This window comes from Hydra vulgaris, chromosome 03 (genome assembly GCF_038396675.1).
Source record: "Hydra vulgaris chromosome 03, alternate assembly HydraT2T_AEP".
NCBI lineage: Eukaryota > Metazoa > Cnidaria > Hydrozoa > Anthoathecata > Hydridae > Hydra > Hydra vulgaris.
The window spans coordinates 36,132,724-36,143,484 of record NC_088922.1 but is presented as its reverse complement, the minus strand read 5'-3'; the positions used below and the strand labels follow the sequence as shown (position 1 = coordinate 36,143,484).

Below are 10,761 nucleotides of genomic sequence, written 5' to 3'. Positions count from 1 at the left end.
AAAAAAAGTAAAGGAAATAATCTCCACTTAACTAGTTATTGAAAATTAATCAGAAATTTTAAAATGTAAGTTATAACTTTTATTTCAAATTCTAGCTTTAGTAGAGAGATCTAAGTTTGAAGCGGCAAATCCTTAAAACTACCATAAAATAATAAATTTTACATCTAAAAATTTCTTAAAACGAACTAACGGTGTTTATTAGATTAATAGCATTCAAAACTTCATTTACTATTAGATTTTTATTCCATTGGCTTACACACACACACACACACACACACACACACACACACACACACACACACACACACACACACACACACACACACACACACACACACACACACACACACACACACACCTCTTAGGATTACCAAGGATTAACATTTTTATAACTACGGTCCTAACATACAGTGCTTAATGTTAAAATTTATAACACGGTTCTAACATACAACACCTAATTTTAACTAAATAATGCTTGATATTGTTTGAAGATAAATATATTTTACTCCATATAAAAAGTAAGAAAAACTAATAATTTACACTTTCATTGAAATTGAGTTTTTAACATTTTATAATATACAACAGAAAAAAGTGCAAATAAATCTCAGACCAAATGACCAAAGTGTTGTACAATAATGTAAAAGAACTGAAAAATATTTGAACTAAGAAAAAATATATTGTAGCAGAAAAAACTAAAAACTGAGTCTTTAAAGCGATAAAATAAATCGTAAAAACAATTTGAAATTTTAGTTTGATTCCAAATAAATGTTCAAAATCATTGAAATTATGTTGTAACTTTTCTCGTGGATAACCAAACAGAACTTTCTCCATCTTTGTGCCAACTTAACATGTTGCAAAGGTTTAGTTGATGAATGATGTCAACAATTTAATAAATTACTAAAAGATAAAATAAAAACATTTTTGTAGCAAGAAAACTTTGAATTAAAAAAAGAAAAGAAATTAAAACTATTAAAAAAAAAGAAAAGAAAAAACAGCACATTATGTATTACTATGAAACAAGAAAATCCTTTTGTAATATATAAAAATAATTTTTCAATAGAAACCTTTGTAATTTAAATTTTCATTAAATATTCTTTTTATATTATTCAAAACTATTTCATTGTGAATATCAAAACTTCCATTCATTATTTTAAATATACATTTTTATAAAAAAAGGACAAAATTCAATTAACAAAATAAAAAGCTCACCATAAATTTAAAAACATGTTCATTCTTCAGATTTTATTAATGCTACATCTGTCTCTCCATTTTGAATTGATTGCTCAATTATTTTATCACTATCTTGGTGTAAATGTTTATTCTCATGATCTGAAGTTTTATCTTCGACAACAGTATCTTTAATTTCTGATTGTATATTGATTACAACATTAGTTTCGTTGTCTTCTATTGTTGCATTTTTTATTTCTGGCAATTCTTCTTTTGTTTCGGGTGATTCTTCTTTTGTTTCCGGTGATTCTTCTTTAGCTTCAAGTGATTCTTTTTTTGTTTCAGGTGATTCATCTTTTACCTCTGATGATTCACCTGATTTTTCAGCAGTTTGCTCAGGTTCTGATTCCTTGACTTTCACAGGTTTGGCAACCTTTTTTTTACGAAAACTGAATCCTTTTTTTAGGGTAGGTTCACTTTTCTCACTCAAAATCATTTCAGACCAATCAGACCAAAGCAATTCTTTAATTCTCTCACAATAATGAACTAAATTTTGTGTTTTTTCTTTAATGAACACAGAAAGAGGAGTTTCGAAACCACTCCAGAGTATGTTTGCAAAGAGTCCAAATAAGGAACAATCATATGATGTCATTTTTGAACCTAAAAGAAACTCTTTTTCTCCTAAAAGTATTGACAATGCTTTAATATCTTCTTCTGCTATATGGTAAACTTCATCTTTTAAATGATTAGCTGTTCCTTGAACTTCTAAAATATTTTTCATTTTTCGCTGTGTCATCTTTAGGCCCACATTATGTCCGAGACCTGAATTAGGTGGAGTAATTAACTTTTTATACTCAATAAAATTGTCAATATATCGATAGTATTTTAATGCATATACTGTATTTTCTTCTAAAGCAACTCTTACCATTCTACCTAATGCCTTTTCTTCATCAGTTAAACCTGTATCAGTGTCTAATTGAAACTTTTCAGTTAGAAACTCGATAATAAAATTTGAGTCTGCTTTTCGTTCCCCTTTATATTCTATCCAAGGCATCTTACCTTTTTTTCCTACTTTAAAACTGTAATGATTTTCATAAGGAATTTTATTTAGTCGCATGAATGTTTCTAATTTAAGACAAAAAGGAGACAAGCTTGGAATATGCTTTGCTGGAGGATATTGATGTAACAATACTTTTGGAATTACTTCTTCTCCCTTCTTTTCAGATGAAGAACTGACTTGATTTTTTTCGTTTGATCCCGTTTCCGAGGTAATTTCGGATACATTGTCAACAGTTTTTACTGGAGATACTTTTGGTGTTTCATTTTCAAGATGACCATTTTCAGTACCGTTTGGAACTTCTACGTTAATTTCCTCGTGGTGCGTTTTATCTGTAGTCAAAGCTTTTACAGAAACTTCTTGTTGAAGTGCAGTTTCAGGGTTAGTCATTTCTTGTTTTTCTTTGAAATCCACCTTACTTCAAGGTTCTTTCTTATTTAATCAACTTAGCAAAGCAGCATGAAAAAACGCCCAATATACACTTTGCCATAAAAATTGCAAATGGCGAGCCAGTCTTTTGTTTATTTAAGCACAAAAATAACCTTTTGTAATTTATAGCCAATCAGAAATAAGTTTATTGTTAGCGAAAGTTAAGATTTTATCTCATCCCTTTTGCAAAAACTAGTAAGGGGGTTACATAACTACTTTTGCTATAAAACATTAGCAGAATTTATGCTTAAATTTTTAAAAAAAACATTTCTACAAATAATTTAAAAATATCAGACTTAAATAAGTTTAACGTAGATATAAAATTTAAAAAGTTTCAAGTTATTTTATGAACTTAAAAGCAATTATTTTATAAACAAACCCGGATAGTTCATTTAAATTGTGAGAATAAAAACATCGGCTCTTAAAAGGTTGCTTTTTAAAAAAGTTTGAGAAAAAAAGAATCTAAATTAAAATAATAATCTAACATAAAATTTGAATCATTCTAAATTTTAGACCTAATTAGTATTTTAAAATAGGATGACGTATAATAGCGGTGTAGAAAAATCGTTTTGATGTAAAACAAGTCAAATTTGGATTAACATCAATATAGATTATAATATTAGTAAAAATAAGTTGGTGACAGGGATTAAATAATTTGCGTCGTTATGATATAAAAGTATGACTTTATCACTTCCCTATCATAAAATTTTTTTTAATTTTATATATCTTTCTATATATTATAAGTCCAACACATTAGCAATAATTCCAACGGGTGACATATGTCAAATTGATTTATTATGCATAGCCACTGACGTAACTAGCATATGTTAGGGGTGTACCTTATAATATAATTAAATCTACCTATTTATATCAACAACCATAAAAAGTTATTAATTATTTTAAAGGTTAGTTTCTGTCGGAATTTATTTAACAATTATACTAGTTCTGTGTAAAAAACAAATTACAAACTAATGAACGAAAAATACAATGATCTTCGTCAAAACTAAAAAAAAAAAAAAAAATGCATTATTCACAGAATATTGGTTATACAGTTGTGTTACATAACTCTAAAATAAATTATATTAAATGCTGCTAAGAATTATGTCATATTTTACTGTTAAAAATACTTAATTAACTTTTATTATACAGATTACACAAGCAGTTGTAGAATATTCTTAAATAACGGAAGTATATTGATTGATCAGTTTATTAACTCTAATTAATAGTTTTTATTTATGTAGACGTTTAGTACTGTTTACAAAAAATGTAAAGTATTTACAGAAGTAATAAAAGCAAAATAAAGGGTTTTTAACTTTAAAATTGTCAGAATTTTATTATAAATTTATAGCATTTTTTATTTTGTTGTGAATCAGCTGATGACAGAAAGGGCCTATAAAAAAAAGGTTGTTAACTTTAAAAAACCCAAAATGTAAATATACATCTAAATATACATTTTTTGCTTTCTCTGTATTAACAAATTTACTAAATAAAAAAACTGAGAAATCGCTTATTAATATTTTTTCTGAAAACATCTTGCAATTTTTGTCACGATAAGTCGCAAGAAAGTTCAAATAAATGAAAGGAGATTTTATTTTTTTATCTGTTAATGATAATTTCAGAGAACTTAAAAAAGATTAATAAGAGACGACTAAGCCAGAAGTTTGCTATGTTAACATAATACAGTTAAAACAAGGCTATTTATTTACATAAAAAATGTTTATTGGAAAAAATATTATTACAATGTAAACAGCGCTTTATGTGTTTTTATATCGCTTATCGTCTACGCACGTTCTATGGGTATTGAATAAATGCATTTAATAATATAGATAATAAAAATTTGACAATAAAAATCATAAAGCTATAAAAAGGTTAGGAATTCAGACTATGCGAAAAAACCAAACATTGAAAAAAATTCTTTAATAACTCAATCTAATTTGATTTATATTCAAGTTAGATTGAGTTATTTAAAATTAGATTTATACGAAGAAAAATAACTTGTTCCATTTTTTTCATCGACGAATCTTTGATTAAGAAAAAAAATAGCTTTAAATCTTAGAAGATACAACAGCTAACAAAAAAAAAAAAGAAAAAAAAAGGATAAAAGTAAAAAATAAATAAATAAATAAAAAACCATAAGATTTGAAATAAATAGCTCACAAATTTGTAATTGAGTTAAAATAAGATTTTTATTCTTTAAAGTGAGGATTTAAGACTAAAAATATTTTTAAAACTTAGATAAAGCACATTTATAAAATGGACAAAATCGTAGGTAAGAATATTTTTTATCAAAATTTTAAAATTTAAATAATATCAATAATCGAAACTAATCAACTTGAAAGTCTCAAAATTTTACTCTTTTGTTCCAATTATTAGCAAAATTGTGTAAAGTAGAAGAGAAAAACTTTTAGATGTTAAAAAAAAGTTTCTTAATTTTTACATATATCTTTACTCTTGAATAAATATTATATCTTTTTACTATGTTCAGTATATTGATTGTTTAGTCAACTAGAATAAAAAGTTATAATTGCTTGTTATACTCCTTAAATTCAATTAAAGTTTAATTATCTCAATTAAAAGATTTTTTCCGAAACATTAGACTAAACTCAAAATAATATTTATGCATTTGTAAAAACTATTTTTAAAATTTAATGTTTAATAAAATTATTTGGAAAATAAAAAAAACTCGTTCAAGCGTTCAAATAAAAACACGAGATAAGAGTTTCTCAAGCAAGTTTTGATATTTACAAAATTTACTGACGATAAAGTAAGAATACGTGCAGTGAATAGGCGGACATTAAAATGCATAAGTAGATTGCCTTTTAAGAATTATACTTCAACGTGAAGATTGTTTGTTCTAAAAACCATTTTAGAACAAACAAAGCTATGCTTTTATAATGGTGTCGCATAAAATTATTACAAACATAACATATGGTTGAAGTAGCTTTACATTTCCAGGAGAATTTGTTTTTAAACAACAATGTCAAGAACTGCTGTTTTTCGAAGCTTCAATAAATAACTGTTAAACTGAAGTATTACCTGCATGTTAAGAAAGTAAAAACACTTCAGGCACTTTAAAACACTTCATGTCACTTTTTAAAACGTTTCATTCCCAAAAAGAACTTTTAGAATAAAACCCATTCTCTTAAATTTATTATTCTAAATATTCTTTTAAATCAGAATATTTAGAATTATTTATTACGTCATTTCATAGTTACACATTCAAAGAAAAATTTACTAAAAATCTATTATGGTTTGTTTCCTTTCCTTCCCCGAAATCTAAAAATTACCCCCTTAATTTATGGTCTTGATTTGCCCCTCAATACAAGTAGTGAATGCTAACATTCCCATACCTATATGAAAAATAAGGGGGTTTTAAAATTTATGTAATTGTATCTTGTACATTATAGTAAAGCATAAATTTTGCAAACTGATCTATTTACTCTTTTTAGATTGTATCAAGTTTCATCCAAACCAATGTCGAATATTTAAATAAAGCCGACACTTATATTTGTATCTGTTAATATTATGTAGACTATGGCCCTGGTCACTCTTCCCCTACTTAAGGCCCGTCAACAGCTACAAAATCAGATACAAAAGCTGCCTCAAAACTTTTTTTACTGCAGAATAAAAAAAATCATTATTTATCAGTGCAAAAGTCATCATTTTTTTGGAAATTTGGTAAAATATTTCCAAATCTATGTGATTCTGCAAGTTATAGAAAATTTGTCAATTACTGTAGCCTCAAGAAACCACATTGAATTAAAACTGACTGCGCACATTGTCTACCAATTGCGAGCTTGTCTGTAACAATAATTTAACAAAAATTATAAGAAAAACTATACAGACGCCAATGCACACTATGTGTCACTATGTGTATATATTAGTAATCAGAGTATGGCTTTTTGTTTGTAACAAAATAATTTTTATTATTTCTTTTTATTTCCTCTTAAAACACACACGTTTTACAATTGTGTATTTTTATATTATAATTTTTTTTGTTATGGTGGTTTTGCTTATTAAATACTGATAGAAAAAATTACCCACAGGTCATATTCAGGTTTTAAAATGTCAAATGAAAAATAAGTCCGTGAATGTTAATTATTTTGTGCGGCCGTGGCGCAGTGGTTAGAACGCTTGCTTTATAAGCAGGAGATCCAGGTTCGAAACGAACTCTGGACATATTTTCGCGTCACGGTAAGGAAGGAGGCGTGAACTTCCTGGTTAAATGCACTTCCGCGGTGTTCTGTGACAAGACCGTAAGGACTTCTTGGGGCACCTAAAAAAAATTTAAAAAAAAAAAAAATTATTATTGTAGCTTGATGCATACACATCAAGGTACTCTTTTATGCCAATCTTTAAATCCTTTAACTTATTCCACGGAAGAAATTAATTTGAATGTTCAAATTGAGTTAAACTTCAACCTCATATTGTACCAATAAAAACACAATTATTTATAAATTTAATAAAATTTCAGATAGAATGGTTTTCTGGTTAAAGATTCAAAATTTCAGTCTGATTGGTTAACTGGTTATAAATATATGAAAGTTTTAGTTTAAATATTACTAGCTTTTTGCTACTTATACCTCAAAACGTTTTTGATTACTGTGATATTCCACCACTGTTTTCGAAAATAGGGTTACATGAGTGTTCTGATATGTAATACCAAAAAATTTTATTAAAATTGTTTTAACGCTATATGTAGCATTTGTATTCTACTGATAATATTATTAATTTTCTATTTAAAGCTTGGTCTGACTTGGTTTTTCCGAAGCATCAAGATTTTAGCATTTCTTAGGGTTTTAACTATTGTCACCATGGATTAATGCTAAATGGTAAATAGTAACTTAAATTCTTGTTAACGCTTTAACAAGAATTGTTAAAGCGTTAACAAGAATTGAAAAATTTTAAATTACTATTTACCATTTAGCATTAATCCATGGTTATTATAGCTTTAGAAAAACAAAAAAATTTGAAATACATTTCGCAGTTCTCCTCCAGAAAGTATAAGAATTAAAACTGTTTTTACCTTCCTTTCCACACCTAGGTCAGCACTATTTTTCAATGAAAGCAAACTGCTTTCATTGAAAAATAGTTTCATTGAAATCATACTTTTATTGTATTTATTTTGTTGTTTAAACGGATTAAACTATCAGATGAATCTAAACTACTTAAAAAGAAAGAGGATTTAGTATGTTTTTTTCAACAACAACTTCGTGTTGTTTTGAAACAAAATTTTTATAACAATCTGATAAAAATAATTGCAAAGGCAAAAAAAAAAGTCTTCATTAAAAGTTTTTTTTAAGTGAAGTAATTTTTGAAAAGAGAAAGTGTTTTGAAAGGGTGAGAGGTTCTTTGAAAAGCAGTGAAAACTGTTTGTAGGCAATGTGTTATCAAACAAGATCTAAATCATCTAAATAGTCATCAAATCTGACAAGTGTTATCAATTTAATTAACTTTTGTGAAATAAAAATGAAAGTGAAAAAGATGCATCAAAACAATTGAACCCGTCATTTTAAAAAGGCCACACTTTTTACAAATTTCACTTTTTAATACCATTTTTTTTGTTAAAGTGTTTTACATATTTACTTTGAAGGGGACACATTTTCATATACCAAAAGTCAACTTTAAATGAAAATGGAAATTAAAGTCTGATCAAAAATAGCACAAGTTCTGGACTTTTGCCTTTTTCAAGTGAATCGAAGCGCAACTGAAGTGACGTAATCTCACTTTATTTGTTACAAAAATAGAAAATCGTGAGCTTGCTGAAAATGCATATACGTCTAGAAAAAGAGTGTCTGGTATATAAGGAACAGTGAAAATTACAAACACAAAAAAATAAAAAAAGCCAAAATTGCTGGAGCTTATAAAAACCACAAAGTAAATGATGTTGCACTAAGACAGACGGGTGCTTCTTGCAGGTTAGTTTTTTGTTCTATAATATAGAATATATACTGTATGCGTTCTCAAATTTTTATTTATTTACTCATGTTTTACAACCAATGATTGGAGGTGAAACATCTTGATATTTAATTATGGTAATATTACCACAATAATTTTCTTTATTTACAGATGTAGCTCAAAATGTATGGATCTTGTATATGAAGATGTTGTAAAAAGTACAATTCAGTTTGTTTATAAATTTGATAGTAAAAATTCCCAAGACACATACTTGCAGTCATTGATTGAAAAGAAGAAAACAGAGAGAAGACGGTTTAGATCTGAAAAACATAAGAAAAAAGAGTTTTCCTTTATTTATCACACTAACATTGAAGGTGTGAGAAAAAAAGTATGCAAGAAAGCTTTTTGCAGTATGCATGGAATTTCTATGAAACAAGTTAGACGTTTATGCATTTGCTTAAAAAAAAGATGAGCAGCCTATAGATCACAGAGGTAAACCCCAGGGATCACGATGCAACGCATTACCTAGTGATACATTAACAAAAGTACGTGAACATATCGAATCATTTCCTGTTAAATATGTGCATTTCAATGTGAAAATTATGCACACATTATACAAACAAAAATATCCAGATCGTGATGTTAAATATAGGTTTTACCTTAAATATTTCCAAAAAAATTTTAGTTTATCCTTTGGTAGAAAGCAAGCTAATGCTTGTTGACTGTGTGAAGAATTAAAAATTAAACTAAAAAACACACACATTAATGAAAATGCAAAAAGAATCTATCAAGCGAATATTGAGATCCACAAAAGACAAGCAAACAAGTTTTACAAAAAGATACAGGAAGTTGAAACTAAGTGCAAAAATAATCCAAAAATAATCCAAAAGAGAAATCATGCCATGGTCCGCATACTTTTATCACTGGTAGCTGAACTAGGTAGCAGTATAAATGAGATACATTATTACATACCAAAAAGAGGTCACTCATTCTTGCCAAACTATAGAATGTTTGGAACAGCAAAGCAACATATTCAAAAAAATCACCGGATTTACACACCAACAGAGTATACAAATTTTGCGGCAAACGAAAAATTTGACACCAGAAGGCGTAAAACCGAAGATATTATTGATGTAAAAAAATGGTGGCCAAAATATTATAAAAAAGTTGTGTTATTTGTGGATTCTTATGAAAGAGGAGTAGCCAAGGACAAAAAAGTAACATTTGGTGTTTCAAAAGTGTCACATTTCACGTTCTCTAAGACCACACCAGGTTTAGTGATAACACGCAAATCCATAGATTGCTTAGTTCCAGCTATTACAAAGGATGGGTACAAGACCAACCTTACCATTAAGTAGTACTCCTGCATATGCTGGAAAATCGCCCATCAATAAAAAAAAATATTAGATTTAAAAAACATGGAGAGATATATATTTCATATTCAATAGAAGAGTATAAAAACTTCTATACAGAGTTTTTTGCATGGCCAACAACTTCGACAAACAATGAATTCTAGGAAATAAGGGATGATTAACTAACAATAGTTGTTTTAATATAATAATAAATTATTACTATTTTGATAATCTTGGAATTTTTATATACAACAAAGTGTTCATTTTGAAAAAGGCATAAGTCCGTAAATTTAAATTAAAGATATATGTATTATATGTTGGTTTTTTATAATAAATAAAACTTTAAAAATTTATGTATGCTTTTTTTCTATCTACTCATATATTTAGTTTCTTTAGCACCGTAGACTTTTTTTCGAAAAAAGCTTATTTTTGTTGATCCTGAAAAGTTCGAATAAATGGACTTGTGCCCTTTTCGAAATGACGGGTTCAATTAACGTCGTTCGTCGAATTTGCGTTATAAAAACTTTGACTGAAATAGTAATAAAAATTCATTTAAAGATTCAGAACTTTTATTAAATTTTTAAATTGCATAGTCAATATGATTTTATTACTTCTAAAACAATATCTTATTAAAAGCAAAAGAGTGGCGTATATAAATTATTGTTTCATACATAATTCATGACAAATATTCATTTTTTTGCATTTTTTACTTATACAAAAAACAATTGACACTAATACCCTATATATATATATATATATATATATATATATATATATATATATATATATATATATATATATATATATATATATATATATATATTCTTTCACAAAACAAGTTTATATTTTTAAGTTGTT

At 27.1% G+C, this 10,761-nt stretch overlaps 1 protein-coding gene across 1 annotated transcript; it reads right to left on the bottom strand.

Annotated features, from left to right (window-relative positions):
- Nucleotides 1-481: 481 nt before the first annotated feature.
- On the bottom strand, nucleotides 482-5,789 carry LOC100215480 (failed axon connections homolog). The gene is made up of 2 exons (XM_065793060.1): nucleotides 1,210-5,789; nucleotides 482-897 (listed from the first exon to the last, which is right to left on the bottom strand). Exon 1 carries the CDS (start codon nucleotides 2,612-2,614, stop codon nucleotides 1,229-1,231), a length of 1,386 nt encoding a protein of 461 aa, XP_065649132.1. The 5' UTR covers nucleotides 2,615-5,789; the 3' UTR covers nucleotides 482-897; nucleotides 1,210-1,228.
- Nucleotides 5,790-10,761: the final 4,972 nt, after the last annotated feature.

Coding starts and splice junctions, on each gene's coding strand:
- LOC100215480 (XM_065793060.1), bottom strand. CDS start 2,614: ATGACTAACCCTGAAACTGCACTTCAACAAGAAGTTTCTGTAAAAGCT.